The sequence below is a fragment of the Poecilia reticulata genome, chromosome 10 (genome assembly GCF_904066995.2).
Source record: "Poecilia reticulata chromosome 10, P_reticulata-male-v2, whole genome shotgun sequence".
Classification (NCBI taxonomy): domain Eukaryota; kingdom Metazoa; phylum Chordata; class Actinopteri; order Cyprinodontiformes; family Poeciliidae; genus Poecilia; species Poecilia reticulata.
This window is the reverse complement of record NC_088839.1, coordinates 33,255,293-33,273,502: the sequence shown is the minus strand read 5'-3', so window position 1 is coordinate 33,273,502 and position 18,210 is coordinate 33,255,293. Positions and strand designations below refer to the sequence as shown.

General features: G+C 45.6%; 3 protein-coding genes across 5 annotated transcripts; 2 read left to right on the top strand and 1 right to left on the bottom strand.

The window, feature by feature from the left end:
- Positions 1 to 230: 230 nt before the first annotated feature.
- On the bottom strand, positions 231 to 2,013 carry selenot2 (selenoprotein T, 2). Its single transcript, XM_008420986.3, has 5 exons — positions 1,796 to 2,013; positions 1,246 to 1,356; positions 997 to 1,123; positions 845 to 932; positions 231 to 782 (listed from the first exon to the last, which is right to left on the bottom strand). Exons 1-5 carry the CDS (start codon positions 1,978 to 1,980, stop codon positions 661 to 663), a joined length of 633 nt encoding a protein of 210 aa, XP_008419208.2. The 5' UTR covers positions 1,981 to 2,013; the 3' UTR covers positions 231 to 660.
- Positions 1,912 to 6,411, top strand: cox18 (cytochrome c oxidase assembly factor COX18). Of its 3 annotated transcripts, XM_008420985.2 has the most exons (8): positions 1,912 to 2,037; positions 2,335 to 2,438; positions 2,609 to 2,835; positions 3,005 to 3,105; positions 5,447 to 5,601; positions 5,673 to 5,788; positions 5,865 to 5,972; positions 6,067 to 6,411. In XM_008420985.2, exons 2-8 carry the CDS (start codon positions 2,414 to 2,416, stop codon positions 6,226 to 6,228), a joined length of 894 nt encoding a protein of 297 aa, XP_008419207.1. In that variant the 5' UTR covers positions 1,912 to 2,037; positions 2,335 to 2,413; the 3' UTR covers positions 6,229 to 6,411. The 3 variants fall into 3 exon arrangements, with proteins under 3 accessions (XP_008419207.1, XP_081468094.1, XP_008419206.1); XM_081611968.1 differs by lacking the exon at positions 1,912 to 2,037 and having other exon boundaries at positions 2,234 to 2,438; XM_008420984.3 differs by lacking the exon at positions 1,912 to 2,037 and having other exon boundaries at positions 2,234 to 2,835.
- Positions 6,412 to 6,497: 86 nt separating this feature from the next.
- igfbp7 (insulin-like growth factor binding protein 7) lies at positions 6,498 to 14,208 on the top strand. Its single transcript, XM_008420982.3, has 5 exons — positions 6,498 to 7,162; positions 7,743 to 7,852; positions 7,929 to 8,036; positions 8,149 to 8,275; positions 13,196 to 14,208. Exons 1-5 carry the CDS (start codon positions 6,640 to 6,642, stop codon positions 13,216 to 13,218), a joined length of 891 nt encoding a protein of 296 aa, XP_008419204.2. The 5' UTR covers positions 6,498 to 6,639; the 3' UTR covers positions 13,219 to 14,208.
- Positions 14,209 to 18,210: the final 4,002 nt, after the last annotated feature.

Below are 18,210 nucleotides of genomic sequence, written 5' to 3'. Positions count from 1 at the left end.
TTCCAGGAGAACAAACAAAAATCTGTAAACAAATGAATGAAGGTCAGTAAATGTATTTACCTGGTCATAATATCGGCTTTGTTTTGGTTTTTAACGGAACGATTCGGCCAATTGATCTCAGTTTCACTTGGTTTTACGCTGGTCTTTAAACGCATCATGGACAGTCTGGATTACTTTATCTGTCGTCATGGTAACAAACCGAAACCTGCCAAGCAGGACACAGAAGAAACTTTTCTTTAAGACGTTTTATTTGAGCTGAAGTGAACAATCCATCAGCTGATCGTTAAGATTGTTGTGATCAGCTTCCTGTTTTCACAATAAAAGCTCAAACTTTAAATAAAACAAAAGATGATTGTTGGAAGAAAATAACCGGTCCAGTGGTACCAGAACCGGCCGACTGGATCCATAAACCAAGAACATAAAAAATGACAACAGAGGAACAGAGAACGAGGGGTCATGTGACCGTCGTCCACGAAAGCTGCTGGCCCGGTGCATCATGGGAGTCAGCATGGAGGCGGAGACATCCGGCGCAGCCCGGCAGATCCGCTTTAAGGCCGCGCCTTCATGAACGCCAACAACTGAACGTCCCACTGAGCCTGAACGCAGCACGGCTCAGGTACAGGTCAGAGGTCAGATGATCCAGGAGAAGGAGGCGCGGCTCTAAGCGGAGGTGAAGGTGACGCGGTCGGCCTGGTTCATCTTCAGGTGAGTGTCGAGGATCCGGAACATTTCCTGGATGTTCGGAACGTAACCCGACTGCAGCTTGGACCACACGGGAACGTCTAGGGAAGACAAACAGCGTTACACCAGGAAGCTGCACGGCTCTGCACCAATCAGGACTCACCGTTCAGCGTGACCTCGAAGGCTCCCGTAGACAGGAAGTGAGTCTCCATCATGTTACTGATGAAGAAGGCCATCAGACACGAGAAGATCTGGAAACAGGAAACGCCATCGTCAGCATCTGTTGCTACGGCAACAGCACAGCAGGTCTGGTACCTTGTTGTTCTGAGTCCAGGTCCAAACTGCAGGTGTGCCGGTACCGAGGAGCGGGAAAGGGTTCTGACCGCTGATGATGAGGAGGATGGAGACGAGCTTCAGGTAGGAGACCAGGTTACCAATGAGCCTGAGGAAGAGGATGGGTTCAGGATGAAGGTTCCGGAACCAGAACCAGAACCGGAACCGGAACCAGAGTCGGGACCAGAACCAGAACCAGAGCCAGAGCCGGGACCAGAACTTCAGTCTCACCTGTTGAGCGGGGTCGGGGGGTAGTTCTCCCCCTGGATGCGGATGTCTGGATACACCTGGCTGATGGCCTGGGAGTATTCCTGGAAAACTTTACTGTAGCCTCAGGAGATGCTGGACACACACACACACACACACACACACACACACACACACACACACACAACCAGATTATAATCTGCTTCATGTCTGAACAGGAAGCTGCTGGAACATACAGAAAATATGTTAAACTGATTCTGTGTTCTTCATAAATTTATTTGTTGGACATAATTGATAACTATGAGTGAACGTCCTGGTGACTAAATACTTATTTATATCAAAGACCCATTCATATTCATACAGTTATTATTCAAATGCCATTTTAAACCAGGAAACTTAGGACAAAAAAAATCACATAATTAAAAACATATAAGAAGAATAACAATCCCTTTGATGAGTCTAATCTTCAGGTTTGACATGGTAGCCATAATCTCTCTTCATCTCCGAGGAAATCCACTTCAGAACGTTACGCGTGACGTCATGGCGCTAGTTGCTAGCCTGCATGCTAACTCACCAGTAGCGGAACTGGAGCACTGGGCCGGAGTACAGCGCCGCTTTGGGGGGTTTCCCGCTCACCGGTTCGGTTTCTGCAAAGACGCCGGTTCTGTGGTCCGACCGGCCCACATAAATATCCCGTAAGGTGAGGGCTGTGAAGAGCAGCAGAGCCACGAGCAGACCACCCGAACCGAACTCCGCCATGACTACCGTCTTCCTCAGGGGAACTTCCGCTGAAGACCTTCACAATAAAAGGAGAAGGTAATTAGTTTACCCGCTTTATCCAGAGATAAAATGGTAATGCCGAGTAAATAAGCCACCCAGTTTCTGTTCCCAGCATTGTCCACGTATATCCGCTCGTGAAGTTTAATTCCTTCAAATGATTTCACGCGCTGTCATCATAGCCACTGCATGCTTTTATTGTGAAGAGAAAAGGTTGCTTCCTGTGAGCTGCCGTCAAAACAGCTTATTAGTATTTGAACTGTCTTTTTTGTTTAAGATATTTTTGTATTTTTGTTTTTTTATTTCGATTTTATTTTTGTCGTTTTTGTTTTTCAGGATCGTCTACGTCATACCTCCGCGCCGCATTGGTCGGTGACGTCATGTTTGAGTGACGCTCGTTCAGTTATGGGCTGCTATGAAACAGACTGCTTCTGATGAAGGTGAGGAAAAGGAGTTTTCTTAGCTTTAAAGGACACGTGGGCGCTTTAAAGTCACGTGGTCACCATGCTCACCGTGGGGGGGCTGGTGAGGTGCAGAGTCCTGCAGCCACGTGCACGTGACGTCCTGAGCAGGTGGGCTTCTCCTGTCCTTCCCCTCACCTGTACAACAGAGTCTGGCGTGAGGCCGGCGTCTGGGGTGGGAGGAGCCAGCGCCGCAGGTGGATGGTACGGCAGCCTGTCAGACTCCGCTCCAGTTCACCTGTGTGAGAACTTCCTGGTCAGTGCGCACCAGGTGAGCGGGTTGCCATGGTGGCTGAGCATCGCTATGGCAACAGCATCCATCAGGACCTGCATCACCCTGCCGCTGGCCGCCTACCAGCTGATCATCATTGCCAAGGTAGGTGGAGTTCAGTTTAACGTCATCAGGGTCAATTTACAGCACCAGTTACCATAGCAACAGAGCTGCATAAAACAGGGACCAGCTGTGGACTAGATTAACGTTGACCCATGACCTCAGGTCACATGCTTCCTGTGATGGTAACCATAGCAACCCTCGTGTGCTGAAGGTGGAGGCGCTGCAGGCGGAGATCTCTGAGCTGGCGAAGAGGCTTCGATTCGAGGTTTCAGTCCGAGGGAGAGAACGAGGCTGGACGGACAAGCAGAGCAGGTGAGGATCGACAAAACCAACCGCCTGGTACCAGGTCCGGGTTCTGGTTCTGATCGGGTTGTTCTGGCAGAACCTGGCTTCTGTTTCACAGCCTGGAACCGTGTCCAATCAGGTGGTTTCCTGCTCATCCTCTCTGGGTTCAGAGGTTCTTTCTTCATGAGCCGAGTTTCCGTCAACGTTTTTCTCTCTGCCCATTTCAAAGTGTCGCATGAGAAAGGTTTGATGGAAATGACAAAAAAATCAGTTTTGCAAAAGTGTTTTTATACTCGCTTGAGGCATTTTCCTTTTTTTTCTAGAAAAGTGTTAATATGTTAAAACGGAGATGGAAACCGGTTTGCTGAACAAGTTCTAACGTAGCAAATGCTGCCATCTGCTGATGGGTCTGAGCCTTACCAGAGGCACCAAACTCCTCCATCTTGGACGGGAGGACACTCTGGACCTCTACTTCCTGCTTCCTACATCCAGGCGTAGCGTCAGCATCTGATGACATCACGCTTTGCGTAGCCTGGATGATTCCAAACCACTAGACAGAAATACTTTGCAGCTTCTTTAAAGGTTTTCTCAAAATTGAAATGAGTTGCGTAGAAACATGGAGATCTTACACACTCTTCCTTCTCATGCTTCAGATTGTAAAAGTTATTTCTGGAAGAATGGAACCAAAATGAAAAAGTTTAAAGGGCCAGCATCATGTGTTTTCCATTTTATAGCAGAATCCAATAGTTATGTTACCTTGAGTTGTTATAAAATGTTATACGTATCAAATGTGGGATAATATTAATAGAAATGTGTCCTCCTGATTTAACTTCTTGAAATTAGGCCTCTGTTTCTTTAAGAAGCTCCTGCTCTTACTGAAGCTCCACCTTCAGGAAGTCATGTAAACATGGCTCCTCTGTTAACCCTTTAATGTTTTTACTCTGAGCAGCAGCTCCTATAACGAGCTCAGCATCTTTTTGCTAATTGCTGCTGGCTAGTCTGAAGGAGCTGAAGGGGGAGGAGCTGTGGCTGAAGGCGGGGCTAGGTCCACCCAGGCAGCTGAATGGTTGCCATGGAGATTAAAGGACTTCTCAAGCATAATAGAATTCAGGGTTTCCCCCAGAAAACCTGCTGAGCCCGGTGGTCGGTCCACCGGTGGTCGGTCCACCGGCGGTTGGTCCACCGGCGGTTGGTCCACCGGTGGTCTGCCGTGTTTTTGTAGTAAAAGATGTTAAGATGACAGGAAATTTAAAAATATCACTCGGTAATTATACGTTACGAGAAAACATCGCCAGTGAAACACTACTTAAACCCACAACTAGTCTTAAAAACAACAAATAAAAAAATACAATTAAAATGAATATCAATTATTTGCTCTTTTGTTTAATGGAAAATAGGTCAGAGGCTCCATCAGAGCTTCAGGGGCCATAAATGCTGATATTTTAAAACAGACCACAGACACATGAATGTAACATTTGTTTACTGAGATGATCAATGCTGCTAAATCTGATTCCATTTTAGCATACATAAATTAAATTATTTTAAATTGTTTAACATTTAAATGTAAGATTTTAAGGAGCTGGCAAGTTTACTTTGTAAAAGTTCAAAGAACAATATTCATGGATGATTGTTTTGTTACCATAGCAACAAGCGTGAAAGCTCCTCACCAGGCTGAACCTGCATGATCAGGTCAGCGCTGGTTCGTTAACTAATACACCGGCCAACCGGGAACACATAGATAAACTTTATCAGTGCAAGCAGAGCTGGGCGCTGGGCAGTGGGTTGAGTCGGAAAAGCCGCACAAAATTCTTTGTTCACAATATAAATCATTGTCACCGCTCGCTCAACGCACCTCTGAAAACGACTACAAGTTATTCCTGCAGTTCACGTAGAGCTGTGCAACCAGAGCTAACCAGAGTGGTGTTTAAAGTCCTACCTTGATCAAAAACTCTGGAAAGAATCATAATTCCTCACAGGGGGTTAAATATCTATACAGGTCAGCCTGTGTCCAGTTTGAGTGAAAGGAGGCGCTGAGGTCAACTTAATCCAGCTGCAGGTCCGAGGCAACGCGCAGAGGAGCCAGCGGTGTGATTGGTCCGGCTTTAAATGCATAAACTATAAACATCTTTTAGGAATAAATCTCTGAGCAACAGAGACGCTTGCAATCGGCTTAAAAAAGAAAAGAAAAAAAAAATATTTTAAATGATTATTTTCCTAAAAAACATAAACAAAGGCTTAGCCTGGCGGTGGCCTAGCAAAGGATGGCGGGCCACCAGGCCTATAATACACAGGGGAAAACCCTGGAATTGAGGTTGGACCGAGTCCAGAAAGGAACTGGGGTCTGAAAAGGTTCTGGTTCTGTTCACAGGGTCCAGTTCCAAAAGAACCTGCGGCGTCTGGTTTCGCAGCTCTACGTCCGGGACAACTGCCACCCGTTCAAAGCCAGCCTGCTGGTCTGGGTCCAGCTGCCGCTCTGGGTCGGCCTGTCTCTGGCGCTGCGGAACCTCAGCCTGGACCGGCCAGGTAGGGGCTGGGTTCTGGTTCTGGTGGGGTTCTGGTTCTGGTTCTGGTCTGATCTCTGTGTTCCTGTGCAGCGCTGCATGGCGAGCTGGCAGCAGGGGGTGCTCTCTGGTTCCCGGACCTCACGGTACCGGACTCCACCTGGGTCCTGCCGGTCTGCCTGGGCCTCACCAACCTGCTCATCCTGGAGGTCGGTGTGGGGGCGGAGCCAGGCCACCTGTGCCGTGATGTCATCGTGCTGATGTCATCTCCTTCTTCTTCTTCAGGTGTTTTCTCTGCAGAGAGTCGGAGCGTCGCGCTTCCAGCGGCTGGTTCTGAACGGGTTCAGAGGGTTCTCGGTTCTGATGATCCCCATCGCCGCCACTGTCCCATCGGTGAGCTAAACGGGTCAGGATTAGATCTGGATCAGAACCGGGTGTTTTATTTTGAAGAGTTGGAGCTCTCTAACGTCCTGTTTCCTCCTCCCAGTCCCTGGCTCTGTACTGGTTCTGCTCCAGTCTGGTCGGGTTCAGTCACAACCTCCTGCTGCGCTCGCCAACCGTCCGCAGAACCGTTGGGCTGCCGGCGCCGCGGTCCGAAACGCCGTACCGGGACCTGCTGTCAGCCTTCATCAGCAAGTACTGGAGGTAGAACCACCTGGCCGGGTTCTACTGGTACCACATTGGTTCTACTGGTGGTTCTGCTCGGTTCTACAGTGGAACCGGTCCGGAGAACATTCCTGCAGCTTCCTCATCGGTCTTGGTTCTGGTAGAACCGGGCTTCATGTGGGACTCTTTAAATGTTCTGGTGATAATAAAGTTCTGTGGTTCTGTTCGTGTTCGCCTGGTGAACTTCAGGTTCTGGTCAGAACTCTGGGTGCAGATGGGTTTGGGTTCTGGCTGGTGCTGATCAGAACCGGCTTTGTTTTGGGTTCTGGAGTTGAAAATGTTCTGGGAATCTTTATTAAACAATAACAGGAAGAAAACACTCCCAGCTCGGACCGGGACGCTTCCTGTGTCCCAGACTGGGAGTCGGGGTCAAACTGGGATCTGAATGTGAGGAATGTGGGGGCAGAAGTTCTGGTCTGGGTTCGGTTCGGGCTGTGGGCGGGGTCAGCAGCCTCATCAGCTCTCAGTCCAGATCAGACCTCGTAACGAAATGACGTCCCGCCGCCTCTCGCTGCTCCTGCTCCCGCTGCTGGTTCTGGTTCCGGTTCTGCGGGCCGGGCCGGGCTGCGCTCCGTGTGACCCGGCGTTGTGCGCTCCTCTCCCGGCTGCGGGCTGCCCCGCCGGCTCGCTGCGGGACTCCTGCGGCTGCTGCGCGGTGTGCGCGGCGGCGGAGGGCGAGCTGTGCGGCGGCCGCAGTGCGGCAGCGCGCCGCTGCGGCCGCGGGTTGGAGTGCGTCAGGAGCGGCGACGACAAGTGGAGCAAAACCGGCGTGTGCGCGTGCAAGACCAACTACCAGGTGTGCGGATCCGACGGAACCACGTACAGGAGCGGCTGCGCCCTGAAGAGCGCCAGCATGGTGGCGCAGCGGGGCGGCAGGGAGCCAATCAGCGTCCAGAACAAAGGCCGCTGCGCCTCAGGTGAGACGGACCTCAGGTGTCATGTCAGTGTTCTGGTTTTTAAAAGATTAAAGTGAAAAAAATATTACAAACAACTTTTAAAGCAGCAAAAAAATATATATTTTTTCTAAACTAAGAAACCCGTAAGTACAGTAAGTATAGATCGTCAATAAATTGTTCAATAATTCAGAATATCAATGAAACGTTCACGCGCCTGCTTTTATTATTATTATTATTATTATTATTATTATTATTATTATTATTGAACTGTTTTTTGCAGCTCAGGTTGTTAATCTGCTGTAATCCCGTTGGGATTTTTATCCAACTGGAGGAATCCTGTTCATCCAGATGTTTCTCCAATCCACCTGTCCATTCCAGCCCTCAGGTCCGGTCCGGTCCGGTCCGGTCCGGTCCGGTGGTTCTGGGCCTACTGTACCTCCGTCTGGCTCGGCTTCTCTCTGATAACCTCTTTTATTCCGAGCCAGATTAGCGGCTCACTGAGGCGCTCAGAACATTCCTCCCGGGTCACTGGTCCGGCAAGATGGGTCGGTTCTGGTTGGGTTCTGTTCGGGTTCTGTCCTAACCCGATCTCTGTCTGCAGCTCCCTCCATAGTGACGCCTCCAGGCCAGGTGTTCAACCTCAGCGGCTCCCAGGTGTTCCTGAGCTGCGAGGCGGTGGGCGTGCCCACACCTGTCCTCACCTGGAGGAAGGTGAGGCGCTTCACACTGACCTGTCTGGACTGATGATGATGATGATGATGATGGTGATGACGTTGATGATTCCCAGGTGCTTGGCGGCAGAAAGAGGGCGGAGCTTCTACCTGGCGATCGGGACAACCTGGCCGTCCAGACCCGAGGCGGACCAGAGAAGCACCAAGTGACGGGCTGGGTTCTGGTCAGTGACCTCAGGTTGACCCCTATAGGGTCAGCGGCAGGTGGACCCCTGGTGTTCCTCTGGTGATGTCATCGCCCTACTGGACCAATCAGATCTGTGGCTCTCCCCTCAGATCTCCCCGCTGACTGAAGAAGAAGAAGGATCCTACAAGTGTCACGCCGCCAACTCCAGAGGCGAAGCGTCGGCCATCGGAGCCGTCCACCTGGTCCGGTCCGTCGATGACATCATCTACAAGACAGGTAAGCAGAGCTCTGACATCATCGTCTACAGACTGACACAACCAGTCAGTGTCATGGTAACACGCCTGCTTCACATCAACCAATCACCTTGATCCTGATCGGTTGATCCTCGTTGATCGATTGAGGTTAATCGATCAACAGAACCAAACCATAAATGTGTTTCTTTTTTTCCTGCTGCAGTTTAATCTCAACCAGATAATCCATGAACAGATGGATCTCTGAAGAAATTAACCAAACACAACCAATCAGTCAGGAGGAGGGGCTTAGCGCTGTCAATCAACGTTGTGAACACGCTGCTAAATGTGCTAATGGCAGAGAAGCAGCTCACTGTTATAGGGAATCTGCTGTCATTGGTGGCTATGCTAATTAGCCTAGCTGTAAATCCGTGTCTATTTGGGGAGGCCAGCTCCAGGCCTGGAGGGCCTCCTGCAACTTTTAGATGGTCTCTACTTCAACACACCTGAGTCAAATACTGAGGTCGTTAGCAGAACCTGCCTGCACTGAGGAGGGGATTCAGCTGTTGGATCCAGGTGTGTTGGACCAGGGAGACGTCTAAGAGCTGCAGGACTCCGGGCCTCCAGAACCAGGACTGCCCAGCCCTGATCTAGAGGCTAAAGGTGAACATGAAGGTTGGTTGTTGTCTGAGCTGCTGGAAAACAGAAACCAGAAGGATTTCCTGTTCTACTCTAGAGGTGAACGCCCCCTAGTGGAGGATGGAGGCATTACCAATCGATATCAGAACAGACTCAGTCGCTGATCAGTTTCCCTGAATAGAACAACTCAAACATTAATACAACATGAAAAATGATTTCAACAATTTCCCTACTGTGTTTTCACTTATATGAGTTAATATTGATTGTAAACCTTTTTCTACTGTACTGTAAGAAATCAACTGAACAGAGTCTTTTAGTTCTGAACTGGGGGAATAAGAACCGTATTTTCTGCACTATAAGGCGCCTAAAAACCTTCAGTTTCCTCAGAAGCCTTATAACCCGGTGCTCCTTCTATATGGACCAACATGGAGCCACTACAGGTCCAGCAGCTACGGTAAGCAGCCGCTGACTTCATTTTCCCTGTAGAAGAAGAAGCGCGCGGTGCATGCTGGGATAGCTGTCAGAACGCTGGTTTGTTAATAAAGTTTGACTGACCCATCTACCTACCGACCTGATGATCAGGTCGTCTGCAGGTCATTCAGCACCAGGTTCTCCACCAACATGCTGAACGGTCACCATCGTCCGGCCCAGAAGCCTCTCCTCTCCTCGCCGACCCGAGTCGGACTGTTTTGTTGACATTCCCTTTAGTGCAGCTCCATCTAGTGGATGCATGACGAAACTCCAGCCTCTCCTGTAGCGTCTGTTCTATGGGCCTTATAGTGCAGAAAATACTGTAATAATAATAATAATTAACCAAACTAGCTTCAAAAATACCCAAATAAATAAATAAAATAAAGCAGTAGTGCAGACAGGCTGTTGCGTTCAGGCTGAATGTAACTAATAAAGTAACTTGTAATCTGACTTAATTTTAAATGACGTAATCAGTGAAGGTTTTGACTTTTGGTTGATCTTTTAACTGTTAACTGCTACTGCAGTTGTCTGTCATTTTACTGTTTTGTGTTGTTGGATGTTGTTTTTTTAATGATTTATGGAAAAAGGATGTTTTGTTTAGTTTTTCTTTGTTTTGAGGAATTAACTGTTTTAAACTAGGATCACATGTAAAAAAATAAAATAAGGAATTCTGAGGAATGCTGGCGGAGCTGAAGCCACATTGTGAAGACTGATTTACTGTTTCATACTAGTGCAGTGAAGCAGGAGACAACCGAGCGAGGATTACTTCCAGATAATATATTAGTAATACTAATGTGTTAAGTTAAAACTGCATTCATGACAAAGGGGATACCTAAGTATAGTTTTCTTTTCTTTCTAAGTGTTATAACAAAACATTGGATGTTTTCTACCAGTTACCTGCTGAATAACGTGGTAGTTTCCGTCCATCAGTTTGATCCAACTGGAGGTCAGGTTGGCTGCAGTTCATGATCCATTCCTTGCGTTATTCCAGACTCCTTTTTAGTTTTGGAAATGTAATCAATTGTATTCCGCCCTCTACACTTTCTGGGTAACGGCAGTCGGGATTGTTCCCCACTGACAACTTTGACCGTGATCATCTATTATTTTCCTCAAAATGTCTCTGACTACTGCATGTTTTCTATGACAGATACTGTCAAAATTGTCAGAGTACATGTCCTTTCAACGCTGATTGGTCAGTTGCTGACAAATGCCCGGACGGGTCTCCAGTTCCTTGCAGTGGCTAATATTAGCTTCTGCTAATGATTTGCTGTTAATTAAGTTCTCCAAAGCCAGAGAACATTAGTGCCACATTCTACCTACATGTCAATGAATTTTATGAAATATTGAATCTTTTGGCCAGCCTCCTGCAGAGTATTCACTCTGCGTTGCTCAGGCTCCAAATCAGGAAGTCAAGCGCAGAAGATCAACTCAGACGGTCCTGGACAGGAAGCTGTGGACAGGAAGCTGTGGACAGGAAACTGTGGACAGGAAGCTGTAGACAGGAAGCTGTAGACAGGAAACTGTGAACAGGAAGCTGTAGACAGGAAGCTGTGGACAGGAAACTGTGGACAGGAAGCTGTAGACAGGAAGTTGAGGCCAGGAAGCTGTAGACAGGAAGCTGTAGACAAGAAACTGTGGACAGGAAGCTGTAGACAGGAAGCTGTAGACAGGAAACTGTGAACAGGAAGCTGTAGACAGGAAGCTGTGGACAGGAAACTGTGGACAGGAAGCTGTAGACAGGAAGTTGAGGCCAGGAAGCTGTAGACAGGAAGCTGTAGACAGGAAGCTGTGGACAGGAAGCTGTAGACAGGAAGCTGTAGAAAGGAAGCTGTAGACAGGAAGCTGTAGACAGGAAGCTGTAGACAGGAAGCTGTAGACAGGAAGCTGTGGACAGGAAGTTGAGGACAGGAAGCTGTAGACAGGAAGTTGTAGACAGGAAGCTGTAGACAGAAAGCTGTGGACAGGAAGCTGTAGACAGGAAGTTGTGGACAGGAAGCTGTGGACAGGAAGTTGAGGACAGGAAGCTGTAGACAGGAAGCTGTGGACAGGAAGCTGTAGACAGGAAGCTGTAGACAGGAAGCTGTAGACAGGAAGCTGTAGAAAGGAAGCTGTAGACAGGAAGCTGTAGACAGGAAGCTGTGGACAGGAAGTTGAGGACAGGAAGCTGTAGACAGGAAGTTGTAGACAGGAAGCTGTAGACAGAAAGCTGTGGACAGGAAGCTGTAGACAGGAAGTTGTGGACAGGAAGCTGTGGACAGGAAGTTGAGGACAGGAAGCTGTAGACAGGAAGCTGTGGACAGGAAGCTGTAGACAGGAAGCTGTAGACAGGAAGCTGTAGACAGGAAGCTGTAGACAGGAAGCTGTGGACAGGAAGCTGTAGACAGGAAGCTGTGGACAGGAAGCTGTAGGCAGGAAGTTGAGGACAGGAAGCTGTGGACAGGAAGCTGTAGACAGGAAGCTGTAGACAAGAAGTTGAGGCCAGGAAGCTGTAGACAGGAAGCTGTGGACAAGAAACCGTGGACGGGAAGCTGTGGACAGGAAGCTGTAGACAGGAAGTTGAGGCCAGGAAGCTGTAGACAGGAAGCTGTGGACAGGAAGTTGTAGACAGGAAGTTGAGGACAGGAGGCTGTAGAAAGGAAGCTGTAGACAGGAAGCTGTAGACAGGAAGCTGTGGACAGGAAGCTGAGGACAGGAAGCTGTGGACAGGAAGCTGTAGACAGGAAGTTGAGGACAGGAAGCTGTAGACAGGAAGTTGAGGCCAGGAAGCTGTAGACAGGAAGCTGTGGACAGGAAACCATGGACAGGAAGCTGTGGACAGGAAGCTGTAGACAGGAAACTGTGAACAGGAAGCTGTGGACAGGAAGCTGTAGACAGGAAGCTGTAGACAGGAAACTGTGGACAGGAAGCTGTAGACAGGAAGTTGAGGCCAGGAAGCTGTGGACAGGAAGTTGAGGACAGGAAGCTGTGGACAGGAAGCTGTAGAGAGGAAGCTGTAGGCAGGAAGTTGAGGACAGGAAGCTGTAGACAGGAAACTGTGGACAGGAAGCTGTAGACAGGAAGCTGTAGACAAGAAGCTGTGGACATGCAGCTGTGGACAGGAAGCTGTGGACAGGAAGCTGGAGACAGGAAGTTGAGAACAGGAAGCTGTAGACAGGAAGCTGTAGACAGGAAGTTGAGGCCAGGAAGCTGTAGACAGGAAGTTGTAGACAGGAAGCTGTGGACAGAAAGCTGTAGACAGGAAGCTGTAGACAAGAAGCTGTGGACAGGCAGCTGTGGACAGGAAGCTGTGGACAGGAAGCTGTAGACAGGAAGTTGAGAACAGGAAGCTGTAGACAGGAAGCTGTAGACAGGAAGTTGAGGCCAGGAAGCTGTAGACAGGAAGCTGTAGACAGGAAGTTGTGGACAGGAAGCTGTGGACAGGAAGCTGTAGAGAGGAAGCTGTAGACAGGAAGCTGTAGACAGGAAGCTGTAGAGAGGAAGCTGTGGACAGAAAGCTGTAGACAGGAAGCTGTAGACAGGAAGTTGTGGACAGGAAGCTGTGGACAGGAAGCTGTAGAGAGGAAGCTGTAGACAGGAAGCTGTGGACAGGAAGCTGTAGAGAGGAAGCTGTAGACAGGAAGCTGTAGACAGGAAGCTGTAGAGAGGAAGCTGTGGACAGAAAGCTGTAGACAGGAAGCTGTAGACAGGAAGTTGAGGCCAGGAAGCTGTAGACAGGAAGCTGTGGACAAGAAGCTTTGGACAGGAAGCTGTGGACAGGAAGTTGAGGACAGGAAGCTGTGGACAGGAAGCTGTGGACAGTACTTCCTGTCCGCAGCTTGGGTGTAAATCTCTGACTGGAGGCTTGTTTTCGTTTCAGGGATGAAGGACGAGCCGCTGTGATCAGACGACCGACTTCATCAACCTCAGACTTTCTGTTTCCTGCTCGTATATTTTGACTTTTGAATTCATTATAAATGTAACAATTTAATCTGAGTTTAAAATGTTATTCATTTATGACTGTTTTCATTCTTTATTGATGTTCTCTTACTTTGAAGGGCACGTTTACCAGAGCTCAGCCATTACGTGTGTTTTATGTTCTGTATTCGGACCTTCGGGTCATTCCTCTACATCAGGACGTCCTGTTGAAAAACTACATCTGATTTTCCATCCTGCTGATTATTTCTTGACAGGATCCAGGACTAGTAGAACATGTTGGCCCAAATATGTTGCAATTTTCCTATTACCTAAGAAAATGCTGTTTGTGAAACGCCAAAACTCATAATTACTTCAAAAATTTATATTTTGTTATATTTGTCACCCATGGAGGCCGCTATTCTTTCACCGCTGGGTTGATGACGTCATCAGGTCCATTCAGTACGGAGTCCACAGAGTAAACAGGAAGGCTAACTTTACCCCAGTAGTTGTTGATCATACTGGTTTGACTGGTGTCATTTTACATAACGCCACACGGCGTCACTGTCGGCTGTGATAAAAAAATAAAAATTTAGACGAATCTGGATCATTTCCCACATGAAAGAAAGGAGAGCGCAGTGCAGAACCGGAGCGGAACACAACGAAGGGCCTGATCTGGACCCCGGACATTTCTCCACAACACTTTGCAAAATTCTGTTTCCCTGTGAAATGCTGCCCCCGTGTGTCGGGAGCGCGCACTGCAGCCAGAGAGGCGGATCTCGGTAAAACATCTCATAAAATCATGTCAAGGTTGTAACTTTCAGTTTAATCGGCAGCTAACAAAATTGTAAATTAAATAAATAAATGAAGTCTTGTGTTTTCTTACACCGTTTGGTGTTATTTTAAACACTAAGAGAATCTGTCTTTTTCCTACTTTTCTTATTAAGCCTCCCAAATTAAAGTCAGTCAACAAACACAGTTTTCCAACACGTTGTGTGTATTTATCATTTTTCATTCCTGATACAAGAGGATGGAAACTGGCTGATAGCAGGACACCAAAAAATAAGACTTCCTGAAAAGATGAGAGTGTCGACTTTCTGGAAAAATCCCGTCCTAATGTAAAATATGACAGATTACTGGATTAAGGACATTTCTAGTATGCTACATGCTATCGCACATAACAATCTGTGAGAATTTGGAAACAGTGGATCTTTATTTCCCAAAGTTATGGGGGGAGGAGAGAATGGATACCTGAAATAATCTGTTCCCCCTCCATAAAATGGGAACAAATTAATTTACTACCAAGTCTTTAGCTGTGTTTATTACTTTCATTACTAACAATAAATCATGTAAATGTAATATTTCCTGCATATTTGCCAGTTATGAGGGGGGAACCAAATATTATAGTCACCTGAAATAATCTGTTCCCCATACAAAGAATAGGTTATTTCAGACAGCTAAAATATTTGGTCCCCCCCACCCCCGTAATTATGGAGAGGCATTTCAGCCAAAATTAAATAAATAAATAAATGGGTGAAATAAATAAAAAATGAGTAAAATAAATCAAAAAATGAAGAAAATGAGTGAAATAAATAATTTGTTAAATAAATAATTTAGCTTTTTCATTAACCCATTTTTTCATTTATTTATTTTTCATATTATCAATTTCCCAATTTCTCTTTTTCATTTATCTATTTTTTATTTATCCCTTTATCCATTTACCCATTTTTCATTAATTTATTTTTCAATTAACCACTTTTCAATTTCCCTTTTTTATTAACCCAATTTTTTCATTTATTTATTTTTCAGATTATCAATTTCTCTATTTCTCTGTCATTTATCTATTTTTCATTTATCTATTTTTCATTTGTCCATTTTTCATTTATCCCTTTATCTATTTACCCATTTTTCATTAATCTATTTTTTAATTTAAACATTTTTTGATTTCCTTTTTCCATTAACCCGATTTTCTATTTCCCAGTTTCATTAATCAATTTATCATATATCCCTTTTTTATTTACCCAATTTTCTTTTATCTATTTTTCATTCAACATTTGTTTGAAAAATCTTTACTTTTCCCATTTTCCAATTCCCCTTATTCATTTAGTATTTCCTTATTTTCTTATTTATCACATTCTATTTCCCCGCAAAACTTAGGAAAAAAATAAATGCAAATGAGGAGAGGCACGTCATCAGGCTACAACTTCCCCAATTGGTTGGTTAGCGTCACACCCATACTTTGCTTCAAGAAAGATGGCGACCTACTAAAGGGTTATCAATAAGTTGTGATGGACAACTTAGGAATAAAAAGAAGAAAAAACTAAAGAATAACATAAGCTAACCGGAGCTAACTAGCCCTGTTAGCAAAGGAAGAGACAGGAAGTGGTCATGGGGTCCTCAGAAGTTCTGGTGCCCCCAATAATGCCTGATTTATTACATTCTTTTCATTTCTGACGGTGTTGACAAAAACTAGGGACAAATTTCAATGGATTTGGAAAATATATAAAAATTATTTTTAATTCAATTTATTGATACTTTTATAATTATTTCTATGACTACTTATACTTAATTGTCATAATATATAATTTTAGTATTTCTTTAATTGTTTTAAACTATTATAATGTATTGAGTTCTGCTCCTGGACGAGGGATTTTACAGGCATCATCCACCGACTACAATGTTTAAAATAAAAATATTCACCAAATACCTGGAAATATACATTGTTGTGCTCACATGACCCAGTTAGTTTAGTCAGATATGTGAAAAAATTATATTTTGTGTATATTTTATTCAAATTTTGTGCTTTATAGGACCTGCTTTGTACCCATTCTCAAGAATCACTGATAAATGTTTCCTTCACATTCATAAAAAGCCATTTTCAGCATGTTGGGCTCTGACTAGTAGCATCTTTATAGCTAAACACCGACATGGAGAAGCTGAGCTGGAAACAGACTGAAGACCAGCAGCTCCAGCTCTGATCCTGACTGATCTTTACTCACTAAATCCTCTGGTTTTTCATTCACTTCTCCTCTAACAGCCGTTTCTCATCAGCTCTCAGTAGAAAACAGTATGAAAACGTTAGCTGCTATGCTAACAATCGGCGGTTATATTAGCTGCTACACTAAGAATCAGTGGTTATATTAGCTGCTATGCTAACAATTGGCGGTTATATTAGCTGCTACGCTAAGAATCAGTGGTTATATTAGCTGCTATGCTAACAATCGGCGGTTATATTAGCTGCTATGCTAACAATCGGCGGTTATATTAGCTGCTATGCTAACAATCAGTGGTTATATTAGCTGCTATGCTAACAATCAGTGGTTATATTAGCTGCTATGCTAACAATCAGCGGTTACTTCGGGCCATTACATAGGAAATATTTACTGGTTGTTTAGAAGGGAATTTCTGGCTGCAAAGTGATTCTGATCTTTCATCCTTACCTGGGAAGGTAATGAATCCAGTTTGTTCCGTAAAACGGTTGAAACACAGTAAAGGACTGAAGGAGCTCCGACCCTCTGCTGCCACACAGAAGATGGCGGCGACATAACGTGGGACTCGGCGCTCAGTGAGGCGTCTAGTATCCATGTCTATGGTGAGGACGGTGTTGTATCAGGTGGACATTTTAAGCAGACGCGGGTTGGAGCGGGAAGCCTTTACACGGTGGTTTTGTCTGTATTCTCGGCAGAAATAACCGAGAATCATCCGTTCAAAGATAAACTGTGTCGGTTCGTTCACTCAATAACCAGCACAGCGCAGAAAAGGATCCGGTTACATGTACTTATTCTAATTTATTTGGTAAATGTGTTGTGTTTGGGGAAGTAACTTGACTTATTTACTTTATTTTAATCATCTTTTCTTTTTGAGGTCACCGGGTCATGTGTTGCCATGGAAACGCGCCCATGCGCAGCGCTGACAAGGACCTGGTGTTTCCAACCAGAGATGTAGATTTAATTTTGTTTGGATCCAGATTGTTTTTGTTTCTAGCTTTGTTTGAGTTAATGGTAACTGTGTAGACATTTTTTTTTAGGAATATAGTTTAGTACAAATGTTTGTTCTTTCTTTCTGGAAATGTAAATGTCTCCGCCCCTTTAATCAGTCCTGGTGGGAGCCAGTCCCTGAAAAGCCGGAGGTTCAGAGGGAGATTCTCCTTCCTGTCCTTTGGCTGCATGACCTGCTGTAAAATGGACTGAATGTGAAGCTGGAGATTAAGAAAACATGTTAAAACTGCTGGTTCCAGTCTGGATGCAAACTAACACAGTCAGAAAATGAACTAAGACTTACAGACCCCAACAAAGAACTGAAAGGTCTTAAAGAACAATAAGTTAAATAACGGAAAACAAATTAACTTGTGAAATTTTTATCAACTAGAAATGTAAGCCTGGTCCCTGTTGTGTGTAAATCCTTGGAGGACGGAGCGCAAAGTGCAGCTGAATGGCGCCCTCTGCTGGCTGGAGGCCCGCATGTCTCCGGACTTCAGCGTTGCGTGGTGATCAGATAAACCTCAAGACATCTAGTCTGGGTTCGGAGGGTCTCCGTTTATTTAACCTGTCAATCGGGAGATATTAGCATTAGCACCTAGCATGTGCTCCAGTTGTGTTAGCTAAAATAACAACAATGTTGCTCTGTATTATTAACGCCTCAGTATAAAGTCCGTCTCAAACTTTGCACTCTTAATTGGACTCATGCGCATCATTAGTTGGACATTATTGGATTTCTGCCATATTTTCTACTTTGTAGTTTCTGTTTCTACTAATGATGATGAATATCTGGGATTTATGTTGAAAAACAACAGTATCATTAACTTGATCACCGACATGGGTTTCTATTTATATATACTAAAAAATAAATTCTTCTTTTTGTGGGGTTTCCTATCAGAGAACCTGAGAATTATCCGAGCTTTTCCTGATGGCGGCCAGCAGGTGGCGCCAGAGCCTGATATGAACTTGTGACTTTTTAAAAGAAATCAAAGAACAAACTATG